Source organism: Notolepis coatsorum (genome assembly GCF_963971535.1).
Source record: "Notolepis coatsorum genome assembly, chromosome: 11".
Classification (NCBI taxonomy): Eukaryota; Metazoa; Chordata; class Actinopteri; order Aulopiformes; family Paralepididae; genus Notolepis; species Notolepis coatsorum.
This window is the reverse complement of record NC_140175.1, coordinates 110941830-110960888: the sequence shown is the minus strand read 5'-3', so window position 1 is coordinate 110960888 and position 19059 is coordinate 110941830. Positions and strand designations below refer to the sequence as shown.

Below are 19059 nucleotides of genomic sequence, written 5' to 3'. Positions count from 1 at the left end.
GTCACACGTGGTCCCGCCTGTGCTGTGCGTTTTTAGGGGTCTCTGGTTCCCTCTTTTTTTGCACTTTGGTGGAGTTGACTGCCGCCCCCCCCCTTCATTAGGACGGGCGGGTGGACGGGACTCCCCTCCCCCCTGGTAGTAGGGCTTGCGGGTCCTCAGGGGGTACACTTGTTGGGCCACGCGTCTGCTCTGCCCCATATCTCATTATGGCGAAGAGCGAGACGCGAGGCCAGTAATGCTATATAACGAAAGGTTATCCTATAACCTAGTTATATGAATACTGGCTGAGCGTCTCGCTCTTAGCGCCCTGAGGTCCCTTGGTTGGGTTTTCTATGATGGAAACTTTTTCCAGAGGAAGGGGGAGTGTGACCATGTCCGGTGTCTTATAGGAGGACACTGGGGCGGGGTCTGGTCAGGTGCATGGGTGCATTGTTTTGTTAATGAGCACAGTAGGTGCTGGAGATAAGAGATATCTCATTATGGCGAAGAGCGAGACGCTCAGCCAGTATTCATATAACTAGGTTATAGGATAACCTTTCGTTCTTAGCTCACGAGTCTGAGTTAGAACTAGCTTATGTCCCTTAGTCTGAGTTAGAACTAGCTCACGTCCCTTAGTCCGAGTTAGAACTAGCTCATGTCCCTTAGTCTGAGTTAGAACTAGCTTGTGTCTCTTAGTCTGAGTTAGAACTAGCTTGTGTCTCTTAGTCTGAGTTAGAACTAGCTTGTGTCTCTTAGACTGCGTTAGAACTAGCTCACGTCCCTTAGTCTGAGTTAGAACTAGCTTGTGTCTCTTAGTCTGAGTAGAACTAGCTCACGTCCCTTAGTCGGAGTTAGAACTAGCTTGTGTCTCTTAGTCTGAGTAGAACTAGTTTATGTCCCTTAGTCTGAGTTAGAACTAGCTTGTGTCTCTTAGTCTGAGTAGAACTAGTTTATGTCCCTTAGTCTGAGTTAGAACTGGGTTCTTTACAGGGTTTCCGTTAGAAAAAATTGTTGCCGGCCTCAGTGTCAAATGAGAGAAATTCCGGTCAGAGTTTATTGAGCTTAAAAACAATTGATAGGCAAAAGAATGACAACAAAACAAAAGAATGACATCATCAAGGCATGTAGATTTATAATATTTTTACTTAAAACTAGGCTACTTTTGCGTATAAAGTCATTATATTCCAAATAAAATAAGTCCCGAGACTCGTGCTGCTGCCGACTTTAAATCAAATAGGTGTCTGTGGGCAGTCGCCCGACATTAATAAACAACAGTCTGTTATAATCACATTTTTATGAGCTAACGAATTCCGTTATATTGGCCATTTGTATTAATTATATCAAGCGAAGAACTGAGAAATTTGGCAGAGAGAGACGGCAACATTATCGTGGGTTTGCGTGACGACTCTCTCTCTCCACCTCCCAATGACTTATTTGCGAGAGTATGGCGCTGCAGAGCAGCAGATTCAGCTGTTATTGGCTCTTTTCTGGGGACCGCACAGCAGCGCCCCCCACCCAACATTGAATTGAAAATGGCTGAATTGGAGTACTGCTGGAGTACTGCATTGTGCTGCTGATGCTCCGGCTCTGCAGCTTCACAAAAGTTCGCACACCCAGCACTAAGCTCTCGCTGACAACGTCGTTGTCATTATTAGAAGCAATGATGAAACAAATGTAATGATTGTTTCGTTCATCGCATAGGCTATTTAATTTTAGCCTATTTTAATACAATTCAAATAATAAAATTGTGCTTAGACTCAGGGAATTATTTTCACCGGACATTAAGACCGGAGAGATTATATATGTCGGACTTCAAAAGATTTTGCCGGTCAAATACCGGTAATTACCGTCTAACGGAAACGCTGGTTCTTTATCTGTGTTCCTCTCTCCAGATTGTGTATGCTCATGACTCGGTGAGAGTGCTCCAGTCTTACATCAAGTTCTGCAACCACCAGCAGAGACGAGAACTGTTTGAGGAAATCAAAGGTTGGTGACCGCTTCTGTCTGTGCATCTCCATCTTTTCCCAATCCACCTCTCTTTCTCCTTCTCTAGTCCCATTTCTCCTTCTCTAGTCCTCTCTTTCTCCTCTAGTCCTCTCTTTCTCCTCTAGTCCTCCTTCTCTAGTCCTCTCTCCTCCTCTAGTCCTCTCTCCTCCTCTAGTCCTCTCTCCTTCTCTAGTCTTCTCTCCCTCCTCCAGTCCTCTCTCCCTCTCTCTAGTCCTCTCTCTCCTTCTCCAGTCCCCCCCCTCTCTTTCTCTAGTCCTCTCTCTCTCCTTCTCCAGCCCCCCCTCTCTCCCTCTCTCTAGTCCTCTCCTTCTCCAGTCCCCCCCCCTCTCTCTTTCTCTAGTCCTCTCTATCTCCTTCTCCAGTCCCCCCCCTCTCTCTTTCTCTAGTCCTCTCTCTCTCCTTCTCCAGTCCCCCCCCCCTTCTCTCTTTCTCTAGTCCTCTATCTCCTTCTCCAGTCCCCCCCCTCTCTCTCTTTCTCTAGTCCTCTCTCTCTTTCTCTGGGCCCTATTCCCCGTACCTGGTTCAACTAAGTCGATCAAAAGTCCCATTATCCAGATTCAATTAACCCGATGTTTGAATCCGCGCTTTCCCTGTTCCTCGAACGCTGATTCAGTCTCGTTAATTCGAACCAGACTTGATACTCAGGATAATTGCGCGCGGCCGCCTCACCTTTGCGCGCGGCCGCCTCACCTTTGCCAAAAAAAATCTGGCAAACCTTGAATAAACTCCTAGGCAAACACCAGAATCGGGAAAAAGACCCCCTAGAACTGAATGTGAATGACATACTAGTTAAAGACCCCACAGTACTGGCCTGCACCCTCAACGAACACTTCTTAAATAGTGTTCTAGACAGCACCAAACACTTTGCCCCCTCCAGTATCCTACCAAACCCAGTAACCAACACCCAGCCCATCTTTGAACTGGAGGAGATAACAGAGCCTGAAGTGAAAAAGATCATTCTGGCTCTGAAAGGCTCCAAAGCCAAGGACGCCTACGGGCTCGACACTGATTTCCTCAAAACATACTCTGATGCGCTCATTAAACCCATCACTCTACTAGTGAATCAATCAATCACCTCCAGGGAAGTTCCATCATCCTGGAAGATGGCCATGGTGACCCCTATCTTTAAATCTGGCAACAAGGCACTGGTGACCAATTATAGGCCCATCAGTATACTTCCTGTCATATCCAAAGTTGCAGAGAAGTGGGTGTCGAATCTCATGACTAAACATCTCGACTTGGGCCCCACCCCACTTAACCCAATGCATTTTGGATTCCGTGCCCTTCACTCAACAGAGTCAGCCAGTTTGTTGAAAAGGTCAAGAGTGCACTAGATAGCAACAAGTATGTTGGTGCTGTCTTCTTAGACCTTAGCAAGGCTTTCGACTGTGTCAACCATAATATCCTCCTAACCAAACTAACTCACTTCAATTTCTCAGCTGCTACAATAGAATGGTTTAGATCCTACGTATCAAACCGAAAACAATGTTTCACGGTCAATGGCGCCAAGTCCCCATATCTAGACAACCCTGTAGGTGTCCCTCAGGGATCAATCCTTGGGCCCCTGCTATTCTCCCTGTATATCAATGACCTGCCAAATGTGTGTCCCGAACTCAATGTACAGATGTATGCCGATGACGCAGTCATCTACACACAGGGCAAGGACATAGAGTTGATTACATCTAGGCTCACATGCGCACTAGACAAGGTACAATGCTGGCTAAACAGCACCTGTCTCCTACTTAATGCGAAAAAGACTGTGTGCATGTTCTTTAGCAAGCGTCCAGAAACCATCAAGCGGTCCAATGTGTTCCTGAGGAAGGAGGGAAGGAAGGAAGAACTAGAACTTGTTTCCCACTTCAAATTCCTTGGGGTCATCTTGGACTCAAACCTGACCTTTAAGAAACACATAAAGAAAGTGAGGAACACCATCAACTTCAACATTTCCAACTTCAAACAAATACGGCCCTCCCTAACACTTGAAGCCGCAAAGACATACCTACACTGTATGGTCTTCTCTCACATTGAATATTGCCTTCTAAACTGGTCATTTACTGGGGCCACAGCCATGAAACCCATAGAACAACTCTACAACAGAGCATTGAAGGTATATGACAGGAAACAGTACTCATACCACCACTGTAAAATCCTGGATAAGCATCAAATTTTAAATTTTGAAAACCTCAGACGTTATAAAAGTTCCTGCTTTGTATATAAATGCCTGCACAGATTAGCCCCTCCCCCTCTCAAGGAGTTTATCCACGAGAAAAGGAACACTGGATTAGCCACTAGATCAAACACCAGAGGGGATTGTGAGGTCCATTTTAGAAAGACCGCCTTCAGCAAAAATTGTCTATCGATAAAGGGAAGTGGAACATGGAACAGCCTTCCGGTCCCCTTAAGGGAATGTCCCACCCTGTCCACCTTTAAGGGCCAACTCAGGAAATGGCTGTTAGACAGCCAAATATGCACTCATTAGGGATGTTAGTGATGTTGTACTGACTGAATGTCATGTTGGTGTGGTCATGTCAGTGATGTCAGTTTTTATGAATGAACGTTGTATGGTCCGTTTTGTGTTTGTTTTATGTTAGGACTACGGGTGGAAATTAGCCCTGTGCTATTCCCGGCATATTTACGTCCTTATCATGCTATGATGTTATGCATACACATGTAAATGATGTTCATTAATTTGCATTGTCCTTAATAAACAAATCTTAATCTTAATCTTAACCTGAAAAGACAGCAGATGTCGATCGCAGAAATCCTGATTTTCTAACGGCATTGATTGATTGATTGATTTAAAACTTGTATCATGTACTTTATATATAAATACATGGTTCCCAAAGTTTCAAGGCGCGACCCGAAATAACGTGTCAGAGAGGCTTGGAGGGAGGCTATACAGTTTCACTATTAATCAGGGTTTAATCTGTTTCGGACATCATCCATACATGCATTGAATTGATTAACCTTTGGTTTATACCAGTGACACATGTTCATCATCAGATAACAGTGCTTGAACAGATAAATGCATTTTCTCAAATGCATTAATGTCAATGGCTCATTCAATTTCTCAAATCCGTCAAACAGCGCATCTCATCAGACATTTTAATCCCAGTTACAATATCACAATAACATGTGAGTGACAGTGATACAATTCAACAATCCACAGATTCAGATTCCTCGTAATTCATAATCCACAGTCCACGCATAGACGCTTCAATTTATGCTTGAATGAAACACAATCCGGGCGCTCCGTTAAGCAAATACATCCACAGCCGAGAATATGAAACTAATCGGAGCCAAACGCCCGATAGGTTTCATTCATTAAAAATATCCCTGCAGTATTCACATTTGCAATGCTCCGCGTTATTAAAATAACCACTTAGTGTATCGCACCTCGCGAGCGCCGTATCCGTATAACTATGACGTGCATTATTTAGGACAAAGTAAATCTATATGCTGAATATGATTTATTATCAGCATTTTAGGTATATTATTTTACATTTCAAAAGCCCCCTCTAGAAAAAAACGAAGCACAAAGAGAGCTGCATTTCTTTGCGAGGGTGTGGCCATGCAGGTTATCGAGCTAACTGAACTAAACCCTGCCCTCGACCAGGTTCAAACTTTCTGATCTGTTGCCATAGCGATTTAGACAATCCGACGTCGGGGAACGGAAAGGTCTGGCTTAAGTCAAGCTATGCTGAAAATTATCCGGCTAACTCAGTTAGCCAGGTACGAGGAACCGGGCCCAGTCCTATCTCTCTCTCTCTCTCTCTCTCTCTGTATGTATATATATAAATCTGTATCTCTCTGTGTATATTTTTCTCTCTCTGTGTATCTGTATCTCTGTGTATATATCTCTCCGTCTCTCTCCTCTATATCTGTCTCAGCCATGGTATTCTACAGTATTCACTAGAGCAGTTGTGGGTGTTGTTTAGTGCCTTGCACCACGACACGTCGATGGTAGTTCTGCCACTATGTTTATCTCTAACCTCTTAACTGTTGTTGTTGTTGTTGTTGTTGTAGATGACATGGTGGTACTCAGTAAGAGCAAATACTCCAAGAACATTGTGTTGAAGCTGCTGACGTACGGGTGAGTGATGTACGGGTGAGTGACGTACGGGTGAGTGACGTACGGGTGAGTGACGTACGGGTGAGTGACGTACGGGTGAGTGACGCACGGGTGAGTGACGTACGGGTGAGTGACGCACGGGTGAGTGGCGCACGGGTGAGTGACGTACGGGTGAGTGACGTACGGGTGAGTGACGTACGGGTGAGTGACGTACAGGTGAGTGACGTACGGGTGAGTGACGTACGGGTGAGTGACGTACGGGTGAGTGACGTACGGGTGAGTGCCGTACGGGTGAGTGATGTACGGGTGAGTCACACAAGGGCTGAGGACTCACCCCCCCCCCCCCCCCCCCTCTCTCTCACACACACTCCCAGCTCTCTTTCTCTCTTGCCCCTTCCTTATCTCTCTCTCGCTATCTCTCTCTTACACACACTTTTAGTCAGAAACAAACATAGTATTAACACATTGGCCGCCATGCATTGTACCCATCCTTAGGCCCAGTCTGCCAGCACTGTAACCCTATGGAGATGTTTACCTTCTTTACAGGGCTATAACTTTTTAAATATTATAGCTATATCGACATTACTATGGCCCATTCAACATCGGGTATCTATCGTTCCGGATGTGGGAACGTTAGATTTTTTTTCATTCATACATTGTCGTGTTAGTACCCTCGTGAATATAAGTATGTTTTTAGACAGTATAGCAGTCATTCCTAAAACGCGAGTTATAGGCCCCGACGCATATGATAGCTATCGATATAGATATCGATTGGCGTTTCTTTCCTATACACGCTATATTAAAAAATTCAAATGTATATGATCGGTATACATTATGCTTCATCATGCGTGAAGGAAAGGGGGGGGGGTCGTTTATAATTCCTTGATTGTCAGTAACGTCTTTTTTTAGTATGGGTTGATACGTTGAGCAGATGGATTGCAGTGAAATAAATAAACAATCTGGCTGAAAATAACGTTAGAATCCTCTTACCGTGCGCCGATGAGACTGGAGGAAAACTATTCCAATAATTTGACGTCGATCTGCTAGATCCATTTCCCGTTTGTATGACGCAATAAACGCCAAAATCATATTGATTATTGCGTTTCGAAAGCGATCCCAATGCACTCAAGTGTGTATCTAGATCCACGCTACAAGATATTACTGCCGGAGGATTCTCCCAGATGCACCGAGCGCCACTTCCGGTTTGGCTTGGAGTGTAACTCGCCCGACATCCACTAGGCGGCGGTATTGAGGCGTTGCAATATCATAACAGGGTCCAGCTGCGTCCCGGAGGGAGGCTGGATGAATTATGAATGCCATGGCGAACATTTTTAATATTGATCCCAAAAACGAGTTCCTTCGTTGTTGGCGCACAACGCATGGCGGGCAATAACGTGTATATTCGTTGTTGGTGTCCAAAGTGTTAACTCTTTCCGTGCCACTCACGAGATTTCTCGTGTTTTTTTATAGGTGGTTGAAAGCCACTCACGAGATTTCTCTCTTTTTTTTTTTTTTTTTTTTGGCGATCTGAAATCATATTGCATCACCCGAGCCTACCCGAGTATAGCCGAGCGGCGCCGGCTATCATTGTGGAAAAAAGCGCCCCCTGTCGTCTCCCAGATGACATAAGTGATTTTGGAATGGACTCAAATGGACGCGATAAAAAAACAATCTGCCTTGACAGCACTGACTGGAAAATGGTCTTTGATAATGCGATGGGCAGATTAGACACATAGCCATAATTTAAAACATAGATTAGGCGATATTAACGTTAACATTGGCGCCGATGGTGGCATTCAGCGGGTAAAAAGGAAAACCCGGCGTGGCGCTCAAAGTGTTAAGGAGAGTATCAATAATACACCTGAGTCAAGTCTAGTTTAAAAAAAAAAAAAAAAAAAAAAAAATTGAAACGTTAATCTTTTTGTATTTTTTTTTTTTAAATTTTTTAATAGTTTTTTAAGCATTGTTAACAGTGCACATCAAATTAAATCACAGTTTAAATAAATGTCTTATACAAGATATGCCCCTAATACCTAGGGATGGGTACCGAATTCGGTACTTTTGAGGCACCGAACCGAAACACGTCGGTACTACCGAGTATTTTTTTTTTACTTTTTTCTTTTCATGTCAACGTTCACACGCACAATATATGCTTACCTAGGATTTGACTTGATTCAACAACAAAGCAGTCGGAGCAATGACAAGCCGAAAACTGTTGAAATTGTAGTTATTTGAAGTTTGGATTTTCTTTTTACGACTGAGGTAGATAAATTAAATTTCTTGAGACTAAAGTACCGGAAAAAGGTACCGTTGGGTACCGGTATCGATTCATAGGTACCGGTACCGGTATCGGTTCAAATGTGAAAGGTACCCATCCCTACTAATACCTGCTATCTATTCCCCTACACACATATGCTCTTGCTCGCACCCCCCACCCTGGACCCCCCAATGGATAATCCATCCATTCTCATTCGCTCTTAACACTATGATCGCCGGGGACGAGTTAAGACGTCATTCCTAGCCATGCTCATTCTGCCGAATGTCAATATTTCAAAAATCTGTCATCGAAATCATATTTCCTTTCCGGAGCCCTGAGATGTACTGGTGAGCTCCACTCAACTGTCTAATGGTTCGAGAGCGCCATCTGGTGGCAGATCGGCCAAGAGGGAGGGGGGCGCCAAACAGGAAGTGCTCATCCATACTCTAACTCAATAAACAACGTTATTTGGACGTATATAGTATTATACAACCTGGAAATGGTTCATCAGGATCAACATCCCATATTCGAAAACCGTCTACTCCACGCTGATCGTCCAACGGCGTGAGGAACATACGGTAAGATTCAGCGTTATTTTCTAACGTATTCCATATAAACTGCTATGATAAACATATGACCCACTCTGGATGAATCATCTAACGCTGCCCACGGAATTATAAACGATCCCCCGCCCATCATCAGATCATACGTAGATCATTCTAGAAGTACGTCCAGTTGAAATTTTTCATCTTGCACAGATTCCTACCAAACTGTATTTGATCATCAATATAATGCATTTAGGGCTATAAATCACGTTCTGAAGAAAGCTGCAGAAAACGATAAAAACTTTGCTACACCCTGAACAATACATATAGGACATTGAATGGGCCATAATAATGGCAATGTAGCAATAGAATTTAAAAAGTTATAGCCCTGCAAAGAAGGGGAACTTCTCCATAGACAAATAGAGCTGGCGAGGGATGGTAAATTATGAAATTAACCCATGGCGATTAAAGTGTTAACCAGACACTACCATTATATGCTAGCTTTTATTTTCTCCACCACTTCTAACCACATTGTCAATTTGGATTAATTGAGACTAAAAATTCTTGCTGTAGATATTTCTAGATAAATTACATCGAGATATGTAAGGATCCAGACCTTTCGGAACATTTATTCCGGTTGAATCCATCGTGATATCAGTTTTTTAGCCACTGTAATACCAGATAAAACCAATCTCTTTAGCTGTGGATGTATTGCATACCCAAAAACATCATTCAGCAGTAATACAGAGGGGTGTACAGGTATATTCAGAGTTAAGAGATTTGATAATTGCTGGGTCACTTCTTTCCAGAATATCTTAACTGGTGGGCAGTCCCAGTACATGTGCATAAATGTCCCCTCGTCCCCATTTGTACATGAGGAGCATTTGGAGTCTTGTTTAAGACCCATTCTGTTCAGTCTTATAGGAGTCAAGTATGTCCTATGGATATAGTTAAGATTGATTTGTTGATGGTCCGGGTTCCTTGATGCAAGTCGAACATTTGCCCAGGCTTCTTGCCACTCAAAATCAATTTCCAGGTCTGGTATATCCCTCCTCCAAATAGAGTCTAGGTGGAGGGTTTCATACGAGGCCGTTAGTAATTAATGATAAAAATCTGATACAAAACCTCTCGATGTCTCTCTTTCATAGAAAAATTTGTTGTATCTGTGGTGTGCAATTGGTATCCTTAATGGAACACCGTGAGACTTCAAACATAACAATAATTGTGCGTAAAAAAGATATGTGGAACCGGTGAGAAAGTTTTTTTTCTATTTCATCATAGCTACAAATACCCTGTTTGTTGAAAACATCTCCTAATGAATGTATGCCTTGCTTTTCCCATCTAGGGAATCTTATAGGTCGTTTTCTAATCAGGAGTGCATTGTTATTGAATAAGGGAGTATGATTATGCCATTTATGTGGGTTAGAATATTTTTTGTGTGTTTCACGCCATATCCGGATCGCATGTGTAATTATGGGGCCAAATTTCAGTTCGCTTTGCTTAATTCATATTTTGGTGTATACTATGTCCTGCAGTCTCTGTGGTGCTACTATATTTACTTCTAAATTTCTCCAGGATACTGATGCTTGGGGTTCAAACCAGGTTGTCAGTGGTCTTAAAGGGTACGCTTTAAAATAGTGGAAAAAATTTGGAATTGCCATCCCTCCGTCGGCTTTGTTTCTCTGTGCGGTGGATCTTTTTATACGTGGTGGTTTGTTATTCCAAATAAATCTATATGCGGAAGAGTGTAATTTTTTCCAATAACCATCTGGAGGGGGTAACGGAAGCATTGAGCTGATGAAGTTGATTCTAGGTAAGACATCCATCTTAACTATTGAAACCCGTGCCTGTACTGAGTTTTTAAGTTTTGACCACCTGTCGAGGTCGTATTTGATTTTATTTTGGATTTCTATGTAATTGTGTTTCACCGTTTGGCTTATGGTAGGGAATACTTAACTCCCAAGCATCTAAAGTGTTTAACCATTGGTATTTCTTCTGGAAGACTTGTATTCTTTGCAGGGGCGTTCAGTGGAAGGAAAGCCGACTTTGGCCAGTTTATTTTAAATCCCGATAGGTCGCCAAAGTCATTAATCAACTTGAGAAGATGAGGCATTGCGGTGTTAGGGTTTTGCATGAACAGTATTACGTCGTCCGCATATAGACAAATTTTGTGTTGTGTGCCCTTGATTACGATTGGTTCTATGAGTTGGGATTGTCTTATATATTGTGCTAAAGGTTCTAGTCATAAATCGAATAGTCCGGGACTAAGACGGCAACCCTGTCTAGAAGAGCGTGATACCGTTGAAACGTTAATCTTGTGTTAAAAAAAATAGTGGCGTTAACAGAATTGTGCGTTAACTTTGACAGCCTTAGTTTTTTTATATGGTTCGAGATCAAATAAACTCAACTCAATGTCCTCAGGAACAAGGAGTTGGTTGGAGCGTTGATAACGATGTTTAAAGGACACGTCCTCAAGCTGCTGCGTCACGCTGACGCCTCCGCCATCATAGAGTACGCCTACAACGACAAGGCGGTCCTGGCTCAGAGGCTGATGCTCACTGAGGAGCTGTACGGGAACACCTTCACCGTGTTTAAGGTAGGAGCACACACACATATATATATATAAATATATATATAAATACATACAGACACACTGAGGAGCTGTACGGGAACACCTTCACCGTGTTTAAGGTAGGAGCACACACATATATATATATATAAATACATTACAGACACTGAGGAGCTGTATAGGAGCACACACACATATATATATAAATATATATATACAGACACACTGAGGAGCTGTATAGGAGCACACACACACATATATAAATACTAGAGCTGGGCCGTTAACAGTGTTAACGTGCTGCGTTAACGCTATACTAGTATCGCGCGATAATATAATTAACTAGAGGTGGGCATAGATTAATTTTTTTAATCTAGATTAATCTATCTGCAATCCTGGATTTAATCTAGATTAATCTAGATTAAAATGGCTCAAAAAAAAATAAAAACCTGCCGAAGGCATTCAAAACATGTGTGTTCTACCCAAATAATGACCTACCCTGGGTAAATAAAGGTTAAAAAAAATTATATTATCGCGCGATACTAGTATAGCGTTAACGCAGCACGTTAACGCCGTTAACGGCCCAGCTCTATAATTAACGCATTAATCGAAGAAAAAAAAAACGTTTTTTTTTTTATATATATATATATATATTTTTTTTTACCTTTTATTTACCCAGGGTAGGTTCGCTGAGCACATATGCTCTTTTTCAGGAACGCCCTGCTTCACATTCACACAGTTCCATTCACACCTGGGAGCTGCCCAGTACAACCACAGTTGACACCATTGGCCACTGAGCAACTCCACTGGAGCAGTTGATTCAAGCCATGTCACATACCGTACTTTTCGCACTATAAGCCGCACCTGACTATAAGCCGCAGCAGCTAAATTGAATGATGTGTACATATATAAGCCGCACTGGACTATAAGCCGCATGTGTTTTAATGTTTAATTACCATATGTAAGGAGTGGAGCTTGCGGCTTAATTTGACTCAACACGGGAAACCTCACCCGGCCCGGACACGGAAAGGATTGACGGATTGATTGCTCTTTCTCAATTCTGTGAGTGGTGGTGCATGGCCGTTCTTATATTGAGCTTTAAGTTCCCACCTCTACAGAGAATGACTCCCATTGGGACACAATACTGTCGGACAAATAACATTAACTCATTTACAAGTTGTATTAAGTTTAGCAAATAAGGGAACAGATTAACATTTCAATGCAGTAAAAAAAGCAATATTTCGATTTTTGTCCACATATAAGCCGCACCGTTATATAAGCCGCAGGGTCGAAAAATTGGGGGAAAAGCCGCGGCTTATAGTCCGAAAAGTACGGTAGTTCAAGTTTGAAATGATTCTTTCTGTTTTGCTCCTGAGAGTGCTAGATACTGTACTGTACTGGTAATATTATTTATTTGTGTTAACTTCTGAATAAAACAACTTATTAAACACAAGTACATCTTATTGAACATTATTTTGATATTTCATTACCAATTATCATAGCAAAACAGCTTTTTCAAACAGTCTGTAATGCATTTTGGAAACGGGAGATGGGCTCATGGTGTAATGGGCCACCTGGCCTGAGAAACATAAGGAGGAAAGAAAAAGTAAGGACTTACTTCTGGTCATTATTTGGGTAGAACACACATATTAATCTATGCCCACCTCTAATAAATACATATATAAATATATACAGACACACTGAGGAGCTGTATGGGAGCTCACACACATATATATATATATAAAAATACATATATAAATACATACAGACACACTGAGGAGCTGTATAGGAGCACACACACACATATATACGGTATATATAAATATATACAAACACTGAGGAGCTGTACGGGAACACACACATATATATATATAAATATATATATAAATACATATATAAATACATACAGACACACTGAGGAGCTGTATAGGAGCACACACACATATATATATATAAATATATACAGACACACTGAGGAGCTGTATGGGAACACCTTCACCGTGTTTAAGGTAGGAACACACACATATATATATATATATATATATAAATTAGTGCTGTCAATAGATTAAAAAAGATTTCTGTAATTAATCTAGATTAAAAATCGCATTTTTCTACTGAAGACCGAAGCTTGGAACAGATATTTACTTGAGTAAAATCATGGAATTAATGTAAAATCAACACAAAGAAAGTAGTATATTTAGATTCAAAGACTATTTTAATAGCTTTCTTTGAATACAGTTTCTCTCCTGTGAAATACAAATGTTCAACAAAACCATCAACATTGACTCAGCTAGACCGCTTTCTTATATTATATTGAAGATGTTTCACTCCATAGATTAATCTAGATTAAACAAAATAACGCTTTAAAGAATTTAAATTAATCTCCAGAGTTAAAGCATTCATTTTGACAGCCCTAATATAAAAAAATATATATATATAAATACATACAGACACACTGAGGGAACACCTTCACCGTGTTTAAGGTAGGAGCACACACATATATACACGTATACATATAACTAGGAGGCAGCTAAATTACTTCTGTAAATGAATGTATTTAGTTGGTATTAATGCGGAGCTGGCCCTGATAGTGGATGTTGTGTTGACCGTGTGTCCAGTCTGCAGACTGCCCCACCATAGACAAGGTTCTGATAAGTGGATGTTGTGTTGACCGTGTGTCCAGTCTGCAGACTGCCCCACCATAGACAAGGTTCTGATGAGTGGATGTTGTGTTGACCGTGTGTCCAGTCTGCAGACTGCCCCACCATAGACAAGGTTCTGATGAGTGGATGTTGTGTTGACCGTGTGTCCAGTCTGCAGACTGCCCCACCATAGACAAGATTCTGATAAGTGGATGTTGTGTTGACCGTGTGTCCAGTCTGCAGACTGCCCCACCATAGACAAGGTTCTGATAAGTGGATGTTGTGTTGACCGTGTGTCCAGTCTGCAGACTGCCCCACCATAGACAAGGTTCTGATAAGTGGATGTTGTGTTGACCGTGTGTCCAGTCTGCAGACTGCCCCACCGTAGACAAGGTTCTGGAGGCCAACCCCCAGAAGAAGGACAACGTCATCAACGAGATGAAGCAGATTCTCACACCCATGACTCAGAAGTAAGATCACACACACACACACACACACACACACACATATACTATATATATACACACATATACTATATACACACACATATACTATATATACACATACACACATACATATACTATATATACACACACAAATACTATATATACACACACACATACATATACTATATACACATACACACATACTATACATACAATATATATACACACACACACATACTATACATACACACATATACTATATATACACACATACTATACATACACACATACTATATATACACACACACATATACTATACACACACATACTATATATACATATACATTACACACACACACATACTATATATACATATACATTACACACACACATATAGTATATATGCATATACATTACACACACATACTATATATACATATACATTACACACACACATATACTATATATACATATACATTACACACACACATATACTATATATACATATACATGATCTAACTGAACTGTTTGTGCGTCTGTTTCCAGGGAACAAGTCATCAAACATTCTCTGGTCCATAAAGTCTTCCTGGACTTCTTTGTCCACGCTACAGACAAGCACAGAGCGGTGAGCTGTGCGTGCGTGTGTGTGTGTGCATGTGTGTGTGCGTGTGCAACAGAGTGTCTTGTGTACACGTCCTCGAGGTTTCATTCAGTAAAAGTCTGCATGGCTAGTAAATATGCAAACGGCAGGGTTCGCACAAGGTCATTGAAGTGCTTGATCCACCCCCCCCCCCCCAAAGTCAAGACCTGGAATTCCTTAACCCTTTCACTGCCACACAACAGCCGGTTAACCCTTTCACTGTGACAATACAGAAGGAGCTAATGATGGAGCATCGCCGTCGGTTGTGTGATAGTAAAAGACTAACCTTCTGTCGTGTGGCAGTGAAAGGGTTAAACATAAAAAAAAATTTAACACTGTGCTTAAAAAGTCCTTGAAGTTCAAATCAACCATTCGCATTGAATGTTTTGTTCATCCATGATCAAATTGTTCTGAATCGAGAAATCTTTTTTAAATTTAATTAAACATTTTTAATCTGATGAGTCGCTGTCTCGCACACTCCAACTGCTTTTCCTAATTTCTCCTTCGCGTGTGATGCTATAGCTGGCAAGCAGGCCAAGAAGATGCTTAAAAAAACGCATTTAAAAGTGAATTGTATCCTTCGAGTGACATCCTTGAAAAGGAAAAATAGTGCTTGGAAAAGTACTTAAAAGTAAAAGGGGATGTTTAGCACAATGTTACTGTTATGTGATATCATGATGTATTGATGTTGTTGTTATATAACGAGGGCTTGGTCATTATGTGTTGAGTAGACATCTACTGGACTGACGGTGATCAGTGTTCTAAACCTTTCACTCACTTAAAGGGGACATGCATTGCTATTCCTAGCAATGCATGCTAGTTAGCTTAGCCTATTTATTACTAGTTAGCAGCTAACATTAGCCCATCGCTCGCGGCAATTATATTGAATGTCATTGATCTACCGGCCGACTGGTTGGGCACCACTGGTCTATAGAAATAAATGCATTCGAACAAGAAACCAATGTATAGTAGACATAGCAATGGCAAAAATAATGCCAGGCCTAATGCGAGCCAGGGAAGTCTTGTGCTTGTAACGTGGCTTCATGTTTTCAGCCGTGAGGCTCAACATGCTTGTTTGGTTGAGGCTATATGACCAAAAACGTTATCGTGATAAAATTATAAAATTATTTTCATATAATTCGATATCGATAATTATCGTCGATATAATGTCTGTCAAGTTTAATTAACTTCTTATGCTGCTGCGAATGTCTCAAGTCGAGTTGATGTCGTCATCAGTCCGCGCACGTTAGCAGTAGCCGACAAGCGGAGTATCTCATGACAATAAATATGACACTAAAACTCTCTTCCGCCACAATATATTGAAACGACGTCCACTGTATACCCCACACTACTTAAACGTGGCCTCAGAATTCAAAACACACACATACTCGGCACGTAAATATATAAAACAACGCTGTGCAAGCTAATTAGCCTAGCAAGCCTGTTGTTTATAAGCGGTGTATTCCATGACACTGTGCTAAATATGACCCTAAAATACTAATTAGCCTAGCAAGCCTTGTTGTTGAGTGAGTCCTAGTACCTCTGGGTCTCCTTCCGGATCTCGTTCGCTCTCGGCCATCTCCTTCACTGATTGGTTGTTAGCTGTTGTGCGTATGCACGTCATCACGTAACGTTGGTTGTTGTTAGTGAGTGTGCTGAGCCGAGGCTGAACGGAGCCAAGCTTGGAAATCGATATATCGAAACTTTGCGACCACGTTTCATGTTTATTTCGAGGAAATAATTTATCGCGATAGTTATCGTTATCGTTTTATCGCCCAGCCCTAGGTTGAGGTCTGAACTCGCCAAATTGCCATGGGTATTGTCCAGTTGTTGCTGTATGTTTTTATCTGCCCAAAATTCAAGCAAGCATGAAAGCATTACAGTAATGACGTTGTGTGTGTCAGGCGCGCACCCGGAACCACCTATTTTAGCGGTCCAGGTTTGGAGCGAATCAGCGTCCCCGGGGACGGGGGGGAGCGTTCTCAGTAGGACTGACACACCCTTTTCTGGTGCGATCGGGCTGTGATTTGACCCCGAATGGTTAGTGAGAAAGCCCCCTCAGGCATGGAGCACTGTGTAAACAAACGCTGCGTCCGTGCCTGTGTAAACAAGCGCTGCGTCCGTGCCTGTGTAAACAAACGCTTCTCTCTCTCTCCCTCGCAGAGTGCAGTCGAGGTGTCGGGTTACACTATCTGCCTCACTGTTTGAGGAAGTGAAGATTTCCACTCGCTCTGCTATCGCTGTGTGGGCTGCCTAGGTTGTGGGTGGGCATTGGCTCCAACCACAGAGCCAATCGGATCATTATCCGCTCCATCCTCGCCTCGTTACGTCACGATGCGAGTCAAATCAGAATGACCTAATTAACTGGAGCAGGAAATGGTCGGACATGAATGAGAGCAATCCGCCAATATGGTATTTAGAGACACAGACACATTGATACTAACTACTATTACTATAATACAATGCGAGACACTGAAAAAGGTAGAATCTGTAATGCCGTCAAACAGCGACCTCGAGGCAAAAGAGCCCCCCACTTGGTGTTGCACTTTGTATTAGGGCTGGGCGATAAAACGATAACGATAAATATCGCGATAAATTATTTCCTCGAAATAAACATGAAACGTGGTCGCAAAGTTTCGATATATCGATTTTCCAAGTTTGGCTCCGTTCAGCCTCGGCTCAGCACACTCACTAACAACAACCAACGTTACGTGATGACGTGCTTACGCACCACAGCTCAGGACTCAAGGCTGCTAGGATACTTAGCTTGCACGGCGCTATTTTATATATTTACGTGCCGAGTATGTATGTGGCGTGAATTCTGATGCCACGGTTATAGTAGTGTGTGGTATACGGTGAACGTTGTTGCAATGTATTGTGGCGGAACAGAGTATTTTAGGGTCATATTTAGTACATTGTCATGGGATACACCGCTTGCTCTGGCTAACTGCTAATGTGCGCGGACTGACGACATCAACTCGAGACATTCACAGCAGAAAAACAAGTCTATTAATAGCCCGTCCATCGGCGCCGGGCATAAAAAGTTAATTAAACTTGACAGACATTATATCGACGATAATTATCGATATCGAGTTATATGAAAATAATTTTATAATTTTATCGCAATAAAGTTTTTGGCCATATCGCCCAGCCCTACTTTGTATACATTTTTTATATATTTTTTTTTATACTATGAATTTGTGGCCAGCAGTAGTAGCTCCTCCCCCAGACTCTGAGGTGTGGCCAGCAGTAGTAACCCCCCCCCCCCTATATACCCACTCAGCTCCAACCCACACATCAGACCAAAACAATGTAAACAAGGTGCCACTGATTCCACCTTTAAATAGAATCCTGGTCCTAGTGCTGCCATGACACTGTCCTGTGTTCCTGGTCCCAGTGCTCTGGTGGCACTGTCCTGTGAGCTGCCATGACACTGTCCTGTGAGCCTCCATGACACTGTCCTGTGTTCCTGGTCCCAGTGCTGTGGTGGCACTGTCCTGTGAGCTGCCATGACACTGTCCTGTGTTCCTGGTCCCAGTGCTGTGGTGGCACTGTCCTGTGAGCTGCCATGACACTGTCCTGTGTTCCTGGTCCCAGTGCTGTGGTGGCACTGTCCTGTGAGCTGCCATGACACTGTCCTGTGTTCCTGGTCCCAGTGCTGTGGTGGCACTGTCCTGTGAGCTGCCATGGCACTGTCCTGTGAGCCTCCATGACACTGTCCTGTGAGCTGCCATGACACTGTCCTGTGTTCCTGGTCCCAGTGCTGTGGTGGCACTGTCCTGTGAGCCTCCATGACACTGTCCTGTGAGCTGCCATGGCACTGTCCTGTGAGCTGCTGCCATGACACTGTCCTGTGAGCCTCCATGACACTGTCCTGTGAGCTGCTGCCATGACACTGTCCTGTG

General features: G+C 42.5%; 1 protein-coding gene across 2 annotated transcripts in view; it reads left to right on the top strand.

Moving 5' to 3' along the window:
• Positions 1 to 19059, top strand: part of pum3 (pumilio RNA-binding family member 3) — a 72244-nt gene that overhangs the window by 18556 nt on the left and 34629 nt on the right. For both annotated transcript variants that reach the window (XM_084324679.1, XM_084324680.1), the window contains exons 6-10: positions 1872 to 1965; positions 6013 to 6079; positions 11282 to 11456; positions 14435 to 14538; positions 15061 to 15139. In XM_084324679.1, the coding sequence (XP_084180805.1) occupies positions 1872 to 1965; positions 6013 to 6079; positions 11282 to 11456; positions 14435 to 14538; positions 15061 to 15139 (519 nt within the window). The remainder of the gene's footprint in view (positions 1 to 1871; positions 1966 to 6012; positions 6080 to 11281; positions 11457 to 14434; positions 14539 to 15060; positions 15140 to 19059) is intronic.